General features: G+C 39.6%; 2 protein-coding genes across 4 annotated transcripts in view; one reads left to right on the top strand and one right to left on the bottom strand.

The window, feature by feature from the left end:
* The first annotated feature begins 849 nt into the window (after positions 1-849).
* On the top strand, positions 850-11,745 carry CRBN (cereblon). The gene is made up of 11 exons (XM_031555517.1): positions 850-910; positions 2,619-2,785; positions 2,920-3,122; positions 3,944-4,093; positions 5,693-5,855; positions 6,807-6,869; positions 7,562-7,646; positions 8,102-8,217; positions 9,654-9,718; positions 9,967-10,098; positions 10,659-11,745. Exons 1-11 carry the CDS (start codon positions 850-852, stop codon positions 10,840-10,842), a joined length of 1,389 nt encoding a protein of 462 aa, XP_031411377.1. The 3' UTR covers positions 10,843-11,745.
* Positions 10,545-19,605, bottom strand: part of TRNT1 (tRNA nucleotidyl transferase 1) — a 9,373-nt gene continuing 312 nt past the window's right edge. The window contains exons 2-9 of one of the 3 annotated variants that reach the window (XM_010718755.3): positions 19,365-19,506; positions 19,085-19,278; positions 18,605-18,743; positions 18,255-18,381; positions 17,394-17,587; positions 17,002-17,252; positions 15,658-15,909; positions 10,545-11,165 (exon numbers count right to left, since the gene is read on the bottom strand). In XM_010718755.3, coding sequence (XP_010717057.1) covers positions 15,661-15,909; positions 17,002-17,252; positions 17,394-17,587; positions 18,255-18,381; positions 18,605-18,743; positions 19,085-19,278; positions 19,365-19,506 — 1,296 coding nt within the window. In that variant the 3' untranslated portion in view covers positions 10,545-11,165; positions 15,658-15,660. Of the gene's footprint in view, positions 11,166-15,616; positions 15,910-17,001; positions 17,253-17,393; positions 17,588-18,254; positions 18,382-18,604; positions 18,744-19,084; positions 19,279-19,364; positions 19,507-19,588; positions 19,600-19,605 lie in introns of those variants that run through there. The other 2 variants (XM_010718756.2, XM_010718754.2) reach the window with 2 other exon arrangements.

The raw sequence follows: 19,605 nt of genomic DNA, 5'->3' as shown, positions 1-19,605 counted from the left end.
CTCGCCCATCTCTGTCTGCTTCGTGTTGGCAGCGGGGCTGTGCGGGGGTTGTCATTGCCGAGCTGCGATTTGTGGGTTGAGGGCGTAATTCTGTAGTGGGCGAAGACACTGAGGATCTGTGCAGCTGGTCAGGTGAAAGGTGCTGAGAAGATGTAGGTCCTACCAAAGTTAGCAAATGCGGATAATCTGCTTGCCGGATTTGGGCCACTGTGAAACCAAATGGAATCGGAAGGAGCTGTTTGCTGATTTGGAAAGGCTCCGCTCCAGTGCTCTGTAGTGCCAGGAGGGAGCAGGGAAGCAGGAGGTGCAGGAGAGCAGTGCTGGGTTGCACGATGCCCTTTGCAGAGCAGTTTGCACAGCAGCCTGCTTCACCTGCCTGCAGCACAATTCCTCGTGTCGGTGCCTGTTGCGTAATAACGTGTATTTTTAAAAAAGTTATTTGGAATGTAGTGCCTCTAAACTGACATGAGCTCGTGTTTTTGGCTCTGGAAGCAAGTCCTGGTAAACTGGAAAAAATAATATATATATATTATTTCAGAAGAAGCATGTACCTAGTGGTGAGTTAGTCTTGCCAATAACCACTGTAATTTGCTGTGGAAGGAAATAGTAAGAGAATGTTACGCTGTATATTTCAAATAATGTAAAAATACCAGCCTTAGTATTTCCTGCCCTGTTTCTGCTTGTTAAATGAGGTTTGTATTTCCTCGGTTCTGCACAGAGATGTTGGCAGTGGGTCAGGATGAGTATCCAAGAGTGCCCAGCCTGCACCGAGGGACTTGAGAGCGTGCTCACACTGGAGCTCTTGCTAATTGAGAAATTAAAAAATCAACTAAAACACAGTTAGGAGTGATGAAGATACAGTTCCATTTGTCTTCCGTCTCTCAGTCCTGTAGAGTGACCGAGGAGAAGTGTGAGGATGGTGTTTTTTCCACGTTCTCATGGTGCTGCTGCTGCAGTGAAATGAGTCATCATTCCTCCCAGCCTTCCAGATTGCCTCTGCCACCGCACAGCCGTTAGGGTGTGATTTTGGCAAGGCATGCAAAAGTTTGTGGGGTGCAGTCACTCTCAGATGAACAACTGTTAATTCCTATTGTGTTCAGAAAAGCAAATGAAACAGCCCTTCTCTAACAGGCTATTAAAAGTGCTAATGATTCATACAACTTAATGAGTGCAAGTAAACCAGAATGCAGTTTCTGATGGAGGTGGCTTCCCTCCCCCCCCAGCCCACGGTACTGCTCCAGAATCACCCAAAAACTTCTTCCTGCTCTACCCCTCCATCAGGCTAGAGATTGATGGCCCTCTTCTACGTTTTAAACTTTTTGCAATCGCTAATGTTTAGAATTCCTAGCTGTGTATCACAGAATAAATAAATTATGCAGAAATTAATATATATATTTTTTACAGTAATGAAGGAAGTGGTGTCTTATTTCTTTAAGTTAATTAATGAAATGCCAAAGAGAGTCTGTAACCTATTTTCTTGCAGCGCTGGATCATTTCTGTTTGAGATGAATACAATGCAGGATGGATTTGAAACATCAGTGGGTTGTGCTGTTCCTCCTACAGACAAAGTATGCAGTGCTGTAAAGCATGCAGGTTTTGGGGTTTTCTTCAATGAGTTAAAACAGAAACATAAACAGTGCTGTTGGGATTGTCCTTTGTTAGCAGCTACTGATGTAAGAATCCTGCAGACGTTGCAAGGTTTATAACATCTGTTTTAGATTTAGGGTGGTGTATAATTATTATAAGCATTTGAAGTGTAAGGAAGTAGGATGGAGTAATACAATCACCTATGTGCAGTAATCACATTGTGATTTTGGGTGAATGTACAGGCCTACATTATGACTCACAGCATGGACAGTGAAACCAGCATTTTAGAAACACCTTGTTTGTTATCTTCAGTATTATTTTTTATATTTACTTTTAAACGTGCATATGGATTTTATACAGATAAATGCAAAATAAAACATGCAGGTAACTTAGTTGTGTTCTTGCTTGAAAGCAATTTTGGGATTGATTCCTAGGGCTAGAAATGACATGAAAATAGTAATCCTTAAATACATTTCTGTACTTGAAATTCTCTCCAGAGTCGTAATATTGCCTTCCTTTATAGTTCGGGCCTTTCTGTGTGTGCAGTGCTGGCTTTTGTGATCGTGTTTGGTATACACAGAGGAGAGGTTGACAGCAGTGAAATTGTCTAGGGACATCAGCAAGGTTATTTGCCTGAGTACAGAGCTTCAGGTTGCTCGTAGCTCAGTTGCTTTATGTACTTAGTTGTATTGTTCAGTTTTGTACCACGTCAAGTGGTGCATTCAGCCTCCTACTGGAAATTAATTTGGTTGGCATCCTTGTATTGCAGACAGAAAGCATTCAGAACTGAAGTAGAAAACGACTTCTGAAGTAAAAATCTGAACTGGCAGAATTTGTGCATTATCAGCTGCCCAAAAAACTTGTTCCTGAGCTGTTCAAAAATACATCACCCGCTTCTGAGTCTTTCCACAGTGCAATGATTTTGCTATAACAACAAGAAAATTATTTACCAACAGCAAAACTACTTCCCAGTGAAAGGCAATAGCCTGGGGATATTGAAGGCATTTCTGTGATTCTCTGATTTTTCTCAGTATTTTCATCTGTGCTGGTTGATGTGTACACAGCATTCTGTATGTGCTTATTAGCAGAGAGCGAGGAAGAGGATGACAATGAAATGGAAGTTGAAGATCAGGATGGTAAAGAAGCCGAAAAGCCAAACATGATTAATTTTGACACCAGTTTGCCAACATCACACGTGGTATGTCTTTCTCTATACATCTTCCATTAAATATGTTTCAGAGCATCCTTAATTGTTTTTACGTAACTCTGTCGTAAAAACCTTGACTCTTCTTTTATTTTATAGTGGATCTTACTGTGACTTATTGTGTTCAGTATCTAGGTTCTGATATGGAAGAGTTTCATGGGAGAACACTGCACGATGATGACAGCTGTCAGGTGATTCCAGTGTTGCCCCACGTGATGGTGATGTTGATTCCTGGACAGACGTTACCTCTTCAGCTTTTTCACCCTCAAGAGGTTAGCATGGTGCGGAATTTAATTCAGAAAGACAGAACATTTGCTGTTCTTGCATACAGGTAAAATACCTGGGTGAGTTTACTGATGGTACGCAGCATGTGTTTTTAGCACAGTTTCTTTGGATAGTAAATCAAAAGCAGATGATTGCATCAGTTCTGTGGTGAAAACTTAAGTTGTGGTTTGAAATTGTTAGATAAAAATATTCTTCCAGCACACCATGAAAAGTAGCTCTGTGACGGCATCGCATTTAAGTAAGAAAAGCAGAAAGTGTCCTTGTTTGAGCACGCTTGTGATTTTGCTGTTTGAATTCATTGCCTCTATTTTACTTACAGCAGTCTTGGTCTGAAATGTAAAAATTTGATCCTTGTTCTGAAACTTTATTGCCATAGGGATGTATTTGCTTGCTTGGTGTATAAGCAAGCACTGATGATGGTTTGACAGTAGAGGCACGTGAGGTGGTAGAGAAGTGGAAAAGGCTTATGTGTCCCAAAAGAAGAGGGAGCATTCCTCCCTCTTACTTACTTACCGTGCTTTAATTACGTAGGAAGTGGGAATAGTTATTTTTAGAAAGTCTGTCTAAAGAAATTTGGTACTTTCAGAGACTGCCTTGCAAGTTGGTGAGCCTTGTATTCCTAGATTCTTACCTCTACCTCCTTAAAGTAAAGCCAAATAGCAGAAAAAATCACACCAACGTTAGAATTAGCTTTTAAAATGGGGAAAAAATGTTTGCAGCAGTTTGAAGGCATTTTACCACATTCAGCTTTTTGGTTAAGGCTGGGTTGTAAGATTTTATCTGTAGAAGTGCAGGTAGATTAACGTGAGATATCTGAACAGTCCTATTTAATAGGGTAGTTAACTTTTAAAATCCTGTTGCTTTTAGTAACGTACGTGAAAGGGAAGCACATTTTGGAACAACAGCAGAAATATATGCCTACAGAGAAGAGCAGGAATATGGAATTGAAACGGTCAAAGTGAAAGCAATAGGAAGACAGAGATTCAAGGTGCTTGAAATACGAACCCAGTCAGACGGGTAAGAAAATAATGTGTTTGACTTTACATACTGCAAATCTTGTTTGACCAAGAGCATTTATCTTTTGTTGCTGCTGATGTGGCCTTTCAGTCACAAGTTGGCTCATTAGTGTTTTTATACTTAATCAGCAGGTTCTTCAGCTATGTGTTTTAGTTGTAGCAACTTTGCTCTGAAATTCTCTAAGTAACATCAGCCTGTAGTTTGATTTAACACGCATGCAAAAGTATCTGTCAGAATTATTTTGTTTCTGAAAATTAAGCTGGAAATATCTCTCATCCACATTTCAAACCAAATGTGAAATGAAAGGAGGCTCTCTTCTATTGAGTGTGTGCCTTGTGTTGTCTTGTGGAAAGCTTCCCTGATACCAGCTTCCATACCTCTGAAAACCTGTAACTTGTATTTTCTGAAGTCCTTGAACTTCATGTGCAGTTGTAGCTCTGAACTGCTGCAGGCAACGGTCTGACAATGCAGCTAGTAACAAAATGCCTACCCTTTTTCTATTCTGAGTGATCTTTAACTACTGAGCTTGAACAATGCACAGAAGCATCCAGCTGCAGGATTCAGATATGGAGAGGACAGTAACTGATCCCAAGAGGGGTGGTTTTCTTGGGGATGTCTGGAGGCTGGTAATAATAATGGAGGAATAAGTCACTTCTCTTGCTCGTTTTTCCTTTTGTAAAACATAAAAGCACCTTAAAATAATGATATGCATCTTATGATGCATCACAGATGCTGAAATATGCTGTTAAAAAAAAATTAAATTCCTTCCTTCCAGGCAGTATTCTTGATAGCTGTGTAACTGTTATCAGACACAGTGGAATAGGTGACCTGGTTGATGCTAGGATATTAAAGGACGATCAGAGTCTGTATCCTATTTCTGCTGATTTTGAACTCCAGCTAAGCACATAAGCTTTTGTGGTTTCAAGATAGCAAACTGCATTTCAGCTAAATTTCCTTTCTGAGAGTTTGGTATGTAATAACTGACTGTTAGTTTATTACCAAGGGTAACTTGAGGAGACAGAGATCTGAAAATCCAGTGTGAGATGGTTGAATGTTGTACTGTGTAGCCGTTGTCAGTCGGACTTTAATTCCATCTGCCACAACCCAATAGGTAACCTGTGCTCTAAAACACATAGGCATCCTGTTGTATCTCATGGAAAAAGAAGTTAACTGGGAAAGGAAAAAATAAACAGTAACTTTTGCTGAAAATACTGGATTCTGGAGGCCAAAGCAAAAAATATTTGGGAAGCAGCTAATTCTGACTTTCAAAGGCAAATTAAGAATAGATAGAGGAATCTATAATTCGTTGCTTCTACTTTGGTTTTAGGTGTACTAAATTTCAGTGGACACCAAAGTCCAGTCAGCACAATGGCTTTACAAGTTAGCTGGGGGTGTGAGTCCCTGTTTTAGAGCAGTATGTGCTTGGTTTGTTAATATGCTGCGTGTTTCCTAAGGTAATTTGATTTATGTTAGTACAACACAAACTCTGATATAATAGATTCCTGCTTAAAATCTGTAGTACCATGTATTGGTAAGCAGTATAATCCATTTTTGATACTCGTGTATGCGTTTATCTCCATGGCTTCTCTCTTTTATCAGAATCCAACAGGCTAAAGTACAAATCCTTCCTGAGCGAGTGCTGCCTTCAACAATGGCAGCAGTACAGCTGCAGTCTCTCAGCCGACGTCACATATTTCCTTCTTCAAAACCCACGGTGTGGCAGGATCGAGCTTTCCGTCAGTGGTGGCAGAAGTATCAGAAGGTTGGAAGCAAACTGTTTGTTTCTTATTACTGGTTTTTGTGGTATTAAATTCCATCTGTTCGTCTTCAGAGGCGGATGCACAACTGGGATGCTGGATACCAAGCTCCTGCTTTTTTCTGTTTTGTTTTGTTTTTTAAATAACAGATTGTGTGATTATTTATCAGCTATCCACAGTAGGGAAATGCATGCTGTATATGAGTTTCCTTTGTTTACTAATTTATACATAAACACGTCAGAGGTGATGCTAATTGCTAAAGCTTATAGATGATGAAGCGTTGGTAGAAAAAACAGCAAGTGTTTTTTGTTTGTAGGTAGATCAGAAAAACATCCTGACTTTAAGTAGCCTGACAGTTTTCTTCATTGGTAATGGTTCTGTTGTGAGAAAACCTCCTTGGAATTTCTGACTAGCCCTGTTGCTTGTTACACATCAGTTTTCCACTTTAAAAATATATTCTTTGAATTTGTCTTTGTCAGCTTAAGATACTTGATATTGCTCATTAATCTCTTTCTTTCATTTGATGTGTTTATTCATTTGAATGAATTGATACGAAATACTTTCATCACCTTACATAGGATCAGTAATTGCTGTGGTTGCTGAGGCATCAATAACTGATGGAGAAACAAGATGCATTACCAAATTGCACTTACATTTTTGAACCATCTAGATTTCAGATATTCTTTTGAAAGACATAATTCCTTATTACTAAGGAGTAAAAGTACTTATAATGCTGAGACAGGTTTTCTGAGAAAATCCATGTCTTGTCTATCTTGTACAAAAGTTGTAGCACTCAGTGCATTTAGAAGAGCTTCAGAAGCCTCATGAAATATTGGCAGTGATAATTTGTTGTGTCCTTAAATAACCAGATGTCTGGTTTACACAAACAAAAGAGAGACACACATTGGTAAAATCTGCTAATATTAAATAAAAATTGTTTCTGATTTGGATTTCAGAGGAAGTTTTACTGTGCCAGTCTGACGTCTTGGCCTCCCTGGCTTTACTCTCTATATGATGCTGTAAGTATTATCAAGCAATATATATTTAGTTTTTTATATCTATTTACTGGATGATATTAAGTTTTATTTTGTTGTCTCATAAGTGTATTTTAAGAAAGGTGTAACTGGTAGTTTACTGGGAAGAGTTGTAAAGGCTTGCCCTCTGTATAGTTGGTCCCTGATGCTAGAGTGTGCATCTGGCATGGATGACTGAGGTTCAGGTTCCTGCTGTGTTGTCTTGGAGCAGAAAACTCAATCTTCTGTCCCACATGCTCCAGGTGAGTGTCCTAACCAGCACAGCACTTGACAGTCTCAGGTGGGTCTTTCCTGTTGGAGTCAGTTTACATTTTAAAAAACTTGTATTTTTCTTCATATACTTATGTGGAAGTGTGTATTTAATACATAAAGGGTCAGAGATGGAGGAGGCTAATTCTGCTTAGCCCAGATCTATACATGCCTAGAGTTTAGATAGTTATCTGCTTACCTCAGATGAGATTTAGAACTATCGTTGGTTGTTTTTTGCCCATTTCCCCATCTTGTTTTGTTCTTAGCTTAAGACATGCAGGTATGAAATGTCTGTAGTTAGCACTTAAGACGTACAAGAATTATATCTTGTCCACTAGGGAAAATAGCTTCCTGTACGTTTTGCTTTCTTTTTCTAAAAAAGCAGAAATACCTATGTACTTATATTAGGCTTTTTTTCCTAACAAAAGGAAACCTTGATGGAAAGAGTCAAGAGGCAGCTACACGAATGGGATGAAAATCTTAAAGATGAGTCTCTTCCAACAAACCCGATAGGTATGATCTTTAGCTTATGAACTAAAAGTAGAATTAGGGAAAAAAAAATCCTAAGACCATAAGAGTTTGATAATTACTTTCTACTGACTGTCCATTTCTGACTTCTAAAGTTACACTTCAGTTGAGTAAATATTGGTAGCTGATGTCATTAGCTTTGACGAGAACTTATAAGAAATGAATATCCTCCAATTGTTCTAAAACACTTCTAGTAAAAGAAGTAAAGCTCTTGTGCTCCTTACAGAGGGAATATGATTTAAATGTTTCATAAGAAAGCAAGAGCCAAATGCATACGAGATTTTTAAAGTGTTCTGCAGGTGTCTGTTCTGGATGTACAGAGATGAACTCTGAAAGTCTATTATGAAGCTACGTTTTAGCTCTCAATCTGTAACTGAGTAGAACTGGTAGGTTTATTTCTTTCTGAAATTCTAACAGGCCTGCTACTTTCTCATTTCTAGATTTTTCTTACAGAGTTGCTGCTTGCCTGCCAATTGATGATGCCTTACGCATACAGTTGCTTAAAATAGGTAGTGCTATTCAGCGACTGCGCTGTGAATTAGATATTATGAACAAAGTGAGTATTATTATACTTGTTATTTACTTTAAAATTATTCTTCTCACCACCTTAAAAAAACAAAAACAAACAAAAAAAACTTAACCATCTCCTGTAACAAATAATACTTCTGGGGAGTGAGCCTGGGAGTTTTTACTTTTTCTTTGCCTTGGAAAGTTGGCTCAAGGAAGAAACTGATGTTAATTCTAGACTTATTTTGCAGCAAGAATCCTATTCGTTTTTGTTAGAAATCATATTTCAACACCGTGCTGCAGTGTCTCCTCCAAAAGATGGTGCTGTAAGTCCAGTGTTGCTGTCACCAACCTTTTGAACATCAGGACACCATATTGCCAGCATAGCGTACTGCAGTGAAGCAGTGCTGTGCTGCGAAGACTTGTGCATTTTGTGGCAAAAGATAAATCTTAGTAGTATCGAGCTATTGAGTACAAATCTTAGACTGAAAGGATTATTTTTTTTTTAAGCAAAAGACATACATTGATTACTTAAGTAATAACTTTTCAAAGGTGTTTTAAAACAAGTGATCTTTTTTTCTTGCCATTCCATGGCCATATAATGCTCTAAGTGTAGGTCACATCATTTTATTTTTACATAGTACGTGGCTTAATAATATAACTGTTGTTTTATAATGCAAGAATTGGACCTCACGTTGAATCCATGTGTTTTAGAAACAGAAGTGGCAACATCTTTCAGTATTTCCAATAGCAGTTCAGATTGCTACTCGTGTTCCAAAGAGAAAACACTGAAAGAGTCATCAATATAGATAACATTTGTCTGGTGGTTGGTAGCAAGAATATTCACTGTTGAATTTCTGACTAAAAAGACCAAGTTTTGTTAATACATTCATCACAATGCACCTCCTGAAAAATGGTAATAAAGCCTTCTACTAAGCTGATTTAAATGGTTATTTTCTTGGCAGTGTTAGTGATAAATTGTTTGGTTCTGCTTTATAAATATTGTAGGAGATAAATTACTCTGTCATCATAATTAAGAAAAAGGTCAATGCAGCATATGTATTTATCTTGATTAATCTGAGACAATTGATCTACAGTGTTGTCAAATTTTAGAAAGACTTGAATGATTACCTTTGTATTCATTCTACCTTTTCTATGTTATATCTCAGATAACAAAGTTGTTTGTTTCTAAAGTAGCTTTTAAGGATCTTAGCAATTTGACTCTTACTGCTTACTCAGATATTTTTAGATTAAAACAAGTGTGTAGATTTTTAAAAATTAATCCTAATGATTGCCACGAGTAAGTAAAATGCATACAAATTTTTATCCTTTGATATAAAGAGTAAAACATGAGTGACTGTTCACAAAGGAATCAGTACAAAGTTTGTTCTGAGAGAACAGAAGAGAAATGTTGCTATTTGTCCCTGTGCTGCCACGTATCTGGAAATGAATGAAGTTATCCTCTTTTTTCTTCTTTTCTTCAAGTGTACATCTCTTTGTTGTAAGCAATGCCAAGATACAGAAATAACAACCAAGAATGAAATATTCAGGTGAGTTTATTGCTCCTAATCAAGTAAAGCACATGATAGAGACTCAGGTTTTGAGAGAAACATTATGATAACCATGGGGTGGATTCCACAACAGCATCCTATCAGCTGTTCTCTAATAACTCCTCACCTTTAACAAACAGCTGGGAAAGGTGCAGCTGAACATGAGAATATTGTAATCCTTACTTGGGCAATGTATGTTTGAACACCTTTTCTCAAACTCTGACAAAATTTTTAATTGTGTTTTACAGTTTATCCTTATGTGGACCCATGGCAGCATATGTGAATCCTCATGGTTACATCCATGAAACCCTTACTGTATATAAAGCCTGCAATTTGAATCTCAGTGGACGACCATCAACAGAACACAGCTGGTTTCCTGGGTAATACTGTTCAGCTATTAATAAGTGACTTCAATTTGGTTGCAAACTTTTCCATTCCACTGTGGGAAACACAGTGCATGAATGCAGTTACTCTACTGAGGTTTGTTTGTTTGTTTGTTTGTTTGAGACCTGAACCGAATGAATGTTACAGTATTTTATACTAACTCTGTCTTAATCTGATTACCACCGAATCACTGATTACCACTGAGTCTTTAAATGGTCTTGCTATCTGGAAAAATAGCAGAATTAATTGTCAACATGTAAAAATCTGCATAATATAATAGTCTTGTGCCAAAATGCCATTTTTTGCTTTAGATAACCACCCTTCAGGCATACATTCAAAACTTTAAATACTTGACCTCTTAAAAAGAGCAGAAATGTCAAATTGTGTTTGAATTACAGTTTCACAAAACCATTCTTTAGAGTTTTTTGTTTTTTTTTTACCTAAATCACTTATCTGTGTGGTCCCTTCTGTGACATGCTATCAGAAGTCATTCTTCTATCCCGAATGCTTTAAGTACTTTCTCTCCTTGAAGGTTTTTGTTTGTTTGTTTTGACAGGTATGCCTGGACTATAGCGCAGTGCAGAATCTGTGGGAACCATATGGGATGGAAGTTCACAGCTACCAAAAAGGATATGTCACCACAGAAATTCTGGGGATTGACACGGTCTGCTCTCCTGCCTCGGATTCCAGAAGCAGAGGACGAGTTGGGCCACGACAGATCTCCGTTACTCTGCTTGTAATCCAGTACCCTGCTTTGGAGATGAACAGGGAGTACTCTGTCTCTTAGATACATCTGCTTAGTTCTGCTTTTGATGCTCACTTAAAAACCAACAAAACAAGAACTCGCAGCCACATGCCAGGAAAGCTTCGCCTTTGGCGTTCAGTGTGCATCACGCTACTGTTGTTTCAGACACGCTGAGAACTGAAGGTTGATCTTAAGAATGACAGTGGTGGAGAGAAGGTGGCACGAGACACCAGGAAATCAGTTCATTTCGACAGACTTGACTCTGAACTTTCTACTTCCTCTGAACTTTCATTTCAGGAAATGTTTGCTGCTATCAGCCTGCAGTGAAAGAAATAGAGTATAATTATGCAACATATGATGTTAGATACCAGTATCTCATTGCAGGATATTTCCCTTACTTAAAATGTGTTTACGATGAGAATTCCTGTTTCTAACTATGTGGAATACTTGCAGTTTTAATCTTGTGATGTTCATGAAATATTTGCTGAATAACCAACAAAGAGAGTACAAGGTTGAAGGATTCTGTGTTGGTGATGTCAGTAGCAGTGGTGTAACTGGCAGAGCTGACTGCTGGGTGCAGCTAGAACAAGCATGCCAGAAAATTCCCTTTGAAATGAGCTTATATAAAGTATTTGGTCCTTAGAAGTTCTCTGGTGTATTGAGCATTTCTGACTTCAGAAGTCTTTTAAATTCTAAATTATTTATACAGGATATACTGATCAGTTCCAGAACATAAAACACATTGTCATTTACTGTTGTTTACTTTTGAATGTAATTTTTGTATTTTTCAAAATAATTTCAGTGGGAGATCAGCTTACAGGAATGCATGTCTAGGATTCCCTGAAGTACTCCCCAATATACCTAACTGGAGATTTTTCTCTAATACATATTTTGACAAGAGAGTCAGCTACTCTTTTTTTCCTTCAGTGCTTTAGTATCATAAGGTGAAATTCTACATTATCACACTACCTTAAAGAAACAAACTAACAGTGCTTTTCTCCCCCCACTCTTTTTCAGTTTGTTTATTTCCTGGAATTCTGTGCTACAGAAATGGATGCTAAAAGGGGGCAGCTTTTGCTACTGCTTGGTTGGTTTTTTTTCCCCCTCAGAACAAATGCAGAATCTGAAGACAGCAAGATTTCATCAGTTTGTGAGTGTACATACACACTTTTTTTTTTAATCTTGAAGCTATTGCATTCACTGTTTCTTCTGCGTACATTTTCAAGAACTTGCATTGTTAAATACTATGAGAATACTGCTTAAGGTTGAAGATGTAACCCAGTAATTGTTCCTTCCCAGTCGCATCAGACATGTAGCATGGACAGATTACTGCACTGAGAGGCTGAAGTCAGACCTCTGCAAGACAAGTGTGATCTGATCTCATCTAAGTAGTATTTGTGACAGTACAGCTTAGGAAAAATGCAGGTGGGAAGAGATGCCAGGTGCTGAAAGGCTGTTAGGATATTATGCTCCGTACGTAGAAACTAATGGTTGTGTAACTCAGGTTTAGTTCTTTGAAGCCTTCTACCTCTGTGCTTCTGTAATAACTTTGGTTTTCTCCAGAGACATCTTTAATACCATATTTAATTGTCTGTGCAGTACTCTGACTTGCCAGTGAACTGTGAAAAGCAATAATTCTTTGAATAGAATTCTGAACAAATAGAGGGTGAATGCACTCATTTTCCTTTAGAAAACGTTCATTGTGTTTATGTAATAAGTTTCCAAAGCCTAAAGTAAGGAGTAGTATGTGAGACTGTGAAACTTCTGTAGCTAGATAACCACTAGAATCACACTTAGCTTCCCCCTCACTCCCTGCACACAGACACACACACAGAGCCACACGTGGCTTAGCTGTAGGCTCGGATCCTTGTTTTGCCTCTGAGATACTCAAGCATCTTCTGCTGCCATTTGCTTTCAGGAAGTGAGGCATTCAGGATGCTCATTTTCTCAGCTCTCTGTGGACTTCACAAGGTATTTTGGGTTTTGGCTAAGTCTTTCAGATGGCCTGAATTAAAAATGGCATTATGTTCACAGTGCTTAAATACAAAATGGGCATATTTTTGGTACTCTGTGTGTGTGTGTGTATATATATATATATATATATATAGTCAAATGTAGCTAATATTACCAAGTGAGACAACTCACAAGTAAATTAGCACTAACTTTATCTTAGTGTTGATGATGATTTTTCATTGGCCTAGCCTTCTGTGAGTTGTTTCTGCATTTGTAAGTCTATGACTCTGCTGGTTGAAAACAGGCATAATTCAGCTTGCTGTAGAACTGGGGAATCCTGTCATGGTGAAGCTGGCAGTTAAAGTGCTACAAAATGCACAGCCAGCATGTGACTTCCATGTCACATTCCAAATAGCTACCCCTGTCTGGGGATGTAGAATCATGGAAAGCTCAATATGTTAATGAATGTTCTCTCTGCTTCTTTTATCTTGTTTTGGAGAAAAAATTACTAGAATGTTGGGATTGTGGAAATTTATTACTGGCAGATACGGCCTTTGTAAGCTTTTGAGAGCTAAGTGTGAAGAAAATCAGCACATCTTACAGTAGTAGCTGTATTTACTACATTCGGTGGCTGGCACGTGGCTTCATGCTGTAATTAATCCAACTGATGTGCTGGCTGCTGCCAAGAGTTTTTCTCCCACTGTAATTTCTCTTATTATAGGAGAGCTGGGAATTACACAGCTGTGGGCTGGGCGTGCTGGTAACACAGCCATGGCCTTGCTGGGTCTGGTGAAAGGATAAAAGGTATTTTGGGGTGGGGGAAACTACAGGGGGTTGCCCTGTTGTAGTATTCTGCAATAGCATAACAATGTCATACAATCAGAGCCTGTAATATTGCAAGCTTTCATATAGCTTAGTTTTGATGACTACCTAAGATGATAACAGGATACTTGCACACTTGTTCTAAGAAGTTCTAGCTGTTCATTTTTTTTTTAATAATAATGCTATTTTTGTATGCGCTGCAATTCATTTTGTTCCTTTTGTTGTTGATCACCTCTAATTGCTTTGTACAAGCTGCGGAAGGTGTAGCACATTCTCTGCTTTAACTCTTCCTCTGTCTGCCTTTTGGGACAAGTTTTCAGGAAAATCTCGTTGCTTGCAAACATTTGCAAAGAATAAAATTCAATTTGTTTCAAATTGATCTTAGCGGACATGGTTTCTGCTGACTGGTGGAAGAAAGAAAATGTCTGGTCTAACACTGTTCAGGTTTTAAACCGCAGTGCTTTCAGAAAATGATGGTAAGGGAGGTTAAGAGCGATGATGGGCCACTGGCTCAGCACTGCTGCTGTCCTGCCAGTGGGCCCCAGCACTGTGACCCAAAGCGTCCACTCAGGCTGGGGGTGAAGCCTGTTGATTACAATGGATATTGCTGTAGAGCTTCTGCACAAAGGCACGGGCATCTGCCTGGGGACCTGTCTTCCACAGGCCTCGTATTTCTTTTGGTATAGCTTCAGCTGAAGGTAGTGACTAAATGGGGCTGTAGGATGGCAGCCCAGGCTGTACGCAGGTAGTGGAGCATGCTGAATTGAATCTCAGACTCTTGGAGAGCGATTGTCAGGTTAGGAAGAAATTATCTAAAATGTCAAAGCTTTAAATCCTTGTCCCCTTGCAGTGAGGATTGCTGTTAGTCACACTACCACCACTGCTGTGTTAAATAGCAACATGCACTGTCCTGTTGAAGCTGGGAGAATCTCTTAAGGGCCAAAAAGGAGTGATTTCATTACCACAGTATTCCGTGGGATTTGCTGATTTATTTTGGTTTCTAAGAATGTTCTACCAGCTGAAAAAGCCCTGAGATAAGACTAGGTGAGACCTCTATAGATGTTATCTGCAGCTTTGTAGCATTTGTAGAGAAATGATAAAGGGGTCTGACGTGGGATATGTGCTCCTGCATCCTGACTCTTAGAGTGCTTTTCTAGACCTGGTAAATGTTGCTTTTAGAATGCTGTGAGGCTAAACTTAAAAGATTGAGCTGTGCCTCAATATTGAGGCACTCATCTCCATGCAGACAGTTTGTGTTTTCCTCTCTGCTCTCATTTCTCCCTACCCAACTGTACCTCCGTTATGGTATGTGAGGAGAAGAAGGCTGGCATTGCCATAAAAAACAATTAGTGCCCTAATTCCTCAAGAGTCTCATTCAGATTAGCGAGTCATTTGTGTCTCTGCAATATGGCAAAGTAACATAAGAATAAGAATCATGCTTTTAAGTGTACTCATATTCCCATGTATACTTCTTATTTATTGTGCAAGCTGTAAATACAGCACTGCACTTTCCCAAGGTGAACTGTGAAAAGGGCTGAGTTGTAAACTTAGCAGTTAACATAGCATGCCACAATTCATAGGTGTACAGAAAACAGTTTCCAGAGATGAATGTATACTGGAGATGTGAACCCACTGCATTTGTGCCTGGAAACCCAGGGCAGCCCTTGGCCTTGTCCACCATGGTGAGCAGAGAAACAGAAAGAAAATGTACTTACCACAGGCTGCTAAGTGATCACTGTTGAGTTATTCAGGGCTCCATGTGGAGCCATTGCTCCTCAGTGTGTTTATAAATGCTCTGGAGGCAAAGCTGACAAGCATGCTAACAGTTTGCAGCTGATTCACAGGAAATGAGGAACAGCTGCTGTCTCTCTCTCCAGGTTGACAGGCCAGAATTTAAAGCAGTTTGGGCAAGAACCAACCTCCCTTCCTTCCTCCCTCCTGTCCATTTCTCTTGAATCCCACATTACAGAACATGCCATACACACATTCCAACCTGCAGTATGATAGCACAAAATATTTTCTCCTTTATTGTTACCTTTTACACTTTCTTCATACAACTTAACAACTCTTCTTTATCCATGCAGTACCCACTCTTCTTCCATTCCTCCCTTAACTGCTGTAGTGCTGAGCCAATTTCTTTCCCACAAGTTATGCCCATTTTCCGCAAATCATGGCCACTAACAGGAAAAGTAGGAACAGTCCACTGCTGCATTTCTTTTAAAAGCTGCTCTTCTCCCTGGTACTTCAGGAGTTCTAATATTTTGGAAATTGTATTTGCTTCCCTAGACTGGAGAAAAAAAAAAAGAGGATTTATTAGGAGAAACTAGATAACAATTCAAACTCTGAACATCTGCCCCTCTCTCTCATTATTTTAAAACTCAGCCTGGGACTGGAGAGTCCAGCAAATGCTTGAAAACTTCATGAATTTTGTTTTGTAGCTTTTTAACCATTATCTTTAACCTACTGCTGGAGAGGTACCTTCCCTGTGGGAGGAAGTCCTCTACTGAAACTGACCTCTTTCACCTCAGTTACTGCAATAAAGCACAGAACTTCACCTTAAGATTACTTGAAATTCACTCTGGAAGATGTTGTGTATTTAACAGTACTTCGTGAAGAACACAAACCACTGTTCCAGGCACTATGCAAACTGTGAATACACAACTGAAGGGTTTGAATTTCACAGGAAAAACTGGTGTCCTTTGAGGATCCTGTTGCATGCTCTAATGCAGTAGGAGAATTCAGTTGAGACAGTACAGCAAACTCTCAGTCTCTAGCTATGTTCACAGGCCACAGTTTCAGATGACCTTGTCCATCCTGACTGGTTTTTAAATCTAGTAAAAATGCTGCTAGAGAATGCAAGCTGCTTGGATCAGCTAAGTTTGGTTTTCAATTTTAAATTTAAAAATATATATATTAATGCAGTCAAACAACAAAAGCTAAGAAACTTAGCTTTATTTGCTTGCAAAACCAAGCTCTGCCAAAGAACAGACTTTTTTTTTGTTGCTGCAAAAATATGACAGGACAGTGCAAAAACACTTGTCTATTTCTGCTCTCCTTTCCAGATTCAAAACAAATGGAAAAAAAAAAAACCCAAAACTTTAATTTACTGGACCTATTATTGTTAATATTGGATGAAATTCCTTCAGCTAATGTAGTGATACTGCAGTGGAAGCAGTCTAACTGTGGCTACCCGTTCTTGCCAATACAACTCATCTTCCTAATGAAAATATCAGCATCTTGACAGTCCTGGCAAAATGTGCCATGAACAGTGAAAGGGCTGCCCACCTTGTAAGGCCCATGACTATCTTTGGCACTCTGTAAAACTGGAAACTCATGGTTTACTCAAAAAGCCAAGTACAGCAATATCAAGTACACTTACATCCATTATGAAGTCTTGATATGGTTTAAGTGGTTCTGGACCCGTCGCTTTAGTTAACTCCTCACGGTGTTTCAGCAGAAAGAAGCCAAGGTTTTTTTCCTCTTTTGAGATTTTCAGCCTCAAATCAAGGTTTGTTACATCATCCTTCACCTTGAACAATGACGTCAGAACAGTCATAGGTTTTGGACACAAATTTTCGGTATTTTTACTGACTCTGTCAAGTTCATCCAGATTTCCATTAACTGGTAAACCTGAAGAGAAAAAGTTCAATAAAGTGTTATTAAGAAACAAGGACATAAACAAAGGTAAAAACAAACAAGTTTCATCTCCTTTGCCATGCTGCAATTCCTTCATTTCCTATTCCTGTAACATTTACAGTCATTTCACTTTACCTATGTATTGAGCGACGTCCAGGTCATACAGAAGTCGAACCAAATGATTTACGTGCTTTCCAATTAGAATTTTTTTCAGTTCCACCCAAATCCTTTCTCCTGATATCCCAGCCAAACCTTTGGCATTTTCTTTAATTGCTTGCAGTGTGCTTGATTCGTGATCGCCAGGTTTTTCTGCAATCCTCCCATAAAACCTGCCCAAAGAAAACCGTTCCATGTTACAATATGCTAATCCATTTCTTATTGCTATTCATAGAATTAACCTCATGGCAAATGCTGATTACTCTACATTAAAATACTAGAGGACAAAAAACATCATAGTTTCTGAAATCTCTGCAATATTTTTCTACCGTGAAGCTTAAAGTTCCTGCCTGCTCTTTTAATTTCAGCAAGAGTACTAAAAGAGAAAACTGCAGAGAGATTATATGACTTGCAGAAGTTCTGTACCAAAGAAAAAGGCACAAGGTAGGTTATGTTGTTACACTGTCCAAAGCAAATAAATCAATCCTGATCAGATTTACTCCTCTCCCCCTCTCCCAGACTGCATAAAGCTTCAGGGCAAAGTAACTGCACTTCTGTTGGTTACATGTCAACACATGGACATCAATAAACTTATTTTGTTTTAAATTCTAGTTGAAGCAGTACTGTTACAACACTGCTTTCAGAGGACAGCATGTTTCTTGCTCGCCTAGAGAAAACAGAAGCCAAAATACGCTTCTTTCATCATTTTTTGAGGAAAAAGCATTGTCTGAGTTTTAATTCACAACCTTCTCCATGAAACTCCATTTATACATCTCCAGTGAGTCATCGGAAGTACTTATTTATATCATTTCCTCATCCAGACAAGGTGAAAGCTGATACCTGAAATATCTTAGGATTCGTAAATAATCTTCTTGTATCCTTGCGGTTGCCTTTCCTACAAATCTTATTTTCTTGCTCTTTAAGTCTTCATATCCGTTAAAGAAATCATACAGCATCCCATCCAAGCCTAGAAGATGAAAAAACATTACGAAACAGAAATTTAGAAACACTTATTTGAAATTGCAAAGGACAAATGGTGTGATTTGCTGTGGGTTGCCATCTTTGTGCAGACCTTTTGGCTGACAGGAGTATAAACCAACAAAATGCAAAAAAGAACGAGAGGGAAAATTTACTGGCATGATCTGAGAAGTGGCGTTTGATCTGCGTATTTACTTTTGCAAGAATTTTACCTAAAAACATGGAATTGATGGTCAGATCCCTCCTTTCAGCATCCTTTTCCCAATCAGTGGTGAATTCCACCTCCGCATGGCGTCCATCGGTGACAACATCTATTCTGAGAGTAGTAATTTCAAAATTCTGTTCATGGAGCTGAAAATCCCACAGAGATTGTTATTTCAACGTGGATACAGATATAAAGGCTTTCTATTTTCCTGCCCCACGTTGGTTTGCACGTAGGCAGCTTGAGCACAAACTGAACGCAAACACGCCGTGCTTCCACACGGAGCTGACACCGAAACTCACAGATACCTCACAAAAAGCTCATTTCCACATAGCTGTTCAGGACAGCCTTCTGCAGGAAGGTTTCTGCAGGCTAAGAAGCAAAGGAACGTGCAGAGAGCGGGAGCAGGACCCGAGAAAGCAGGAAGCATCAAATCGGCTTCCCCACCTGATATGGGCTGCCCGACCCCACAGCCCGACCCTGAACGAACCCTGGCCGTGATGGTTCCGTGTTTTTCTCCTTTGTTATTGATCAGCCGAACCCCAGCAGACGTGAACATCTCCTTCATCTCTTCGGGTGTAGCCGTAGTGGCGAAATCCACATCTTGAGGCGTTATTCCACTCAGCAAATCCCTCACGGCCCCTCCCGCTATTCTCAGCTCGTAGTTCTTCTTCTCAAACAATTCTGACAATGAGAAGAAAACAATCGAGAACAAAAAATCGTCCGGAACCGCCACAGCCCCGCCAGTGAGGGACCCGCCCGGCCCTCACCTGCCACACTGCGCAGCCCCGGTGTGAAGAGCGCCTGGAACTGCGGGCATTGCAGCTTCATGGCGCGCGCCGCGCGGTGCCGCAGCCGGAGAGGCGGAAGCAGCCGAGCCCTGCAGGGCAGAAGCAACACCTCAGCCCACATCTGGGGAGAAACAGAGAAACACCGCGTCAGCACGCGGGCCCGAGCAGCGGGGAGAGGCCCCCCGCAGGAACGTCGCACTCACCCGCGGGCTGCCGGCCT

This window comes from Meleagris gallopavo, chromosome 14 (genome assembly GCF_000146605.3).
Source record: "Meleagris gallopavo isolate NT-WF06-2002-E0010 breed Aviagen turkey brand Nicholas breeding stock chromosome 14, Turkey_5.1, whole genome shotgun sequence".
In the NCBI taxonomy this organism is placed as follows: domain Eukaryota; kingdom Metazoa; phylum Chordata; class Aves; order Galliformes; family Phasianidae; genus Meleagris; species Meleagris gallopavo.
The sequence above is the reverse complement of the archived record's forward strand: the minus strand, read 5'-3'. Positions and strand labels throughout refer to the sequence as shown.

What these genes read in the sequence shown, in the direction of transcription:
- CRBN (XM_031555517.1), top strand. Translation starts at nt 850, where the DNA reads ATGAAGATACAGTTCCATTTGTCTTCCGTCTCTCAGTCCTGTAGAGTG. An exon ending in GGTGGCAGAAGTATCAGAAG is followed by an intron (nt 5,856 to 6,806) that starts GTTGGAAGCAAA and finishes TTTGGATTTCAG; the next exon opens with AGGAAGTTTTACTGTGCCAG. An exon ending in ACCAAGAATGAAATATTCAG is followed by an intron (nt 9,719 to 9,966) that starts GTGAGTTTATTG and finishes TGTGTTTTACAG; the next exon opens with TTTATCCTTATGTGGACCCA.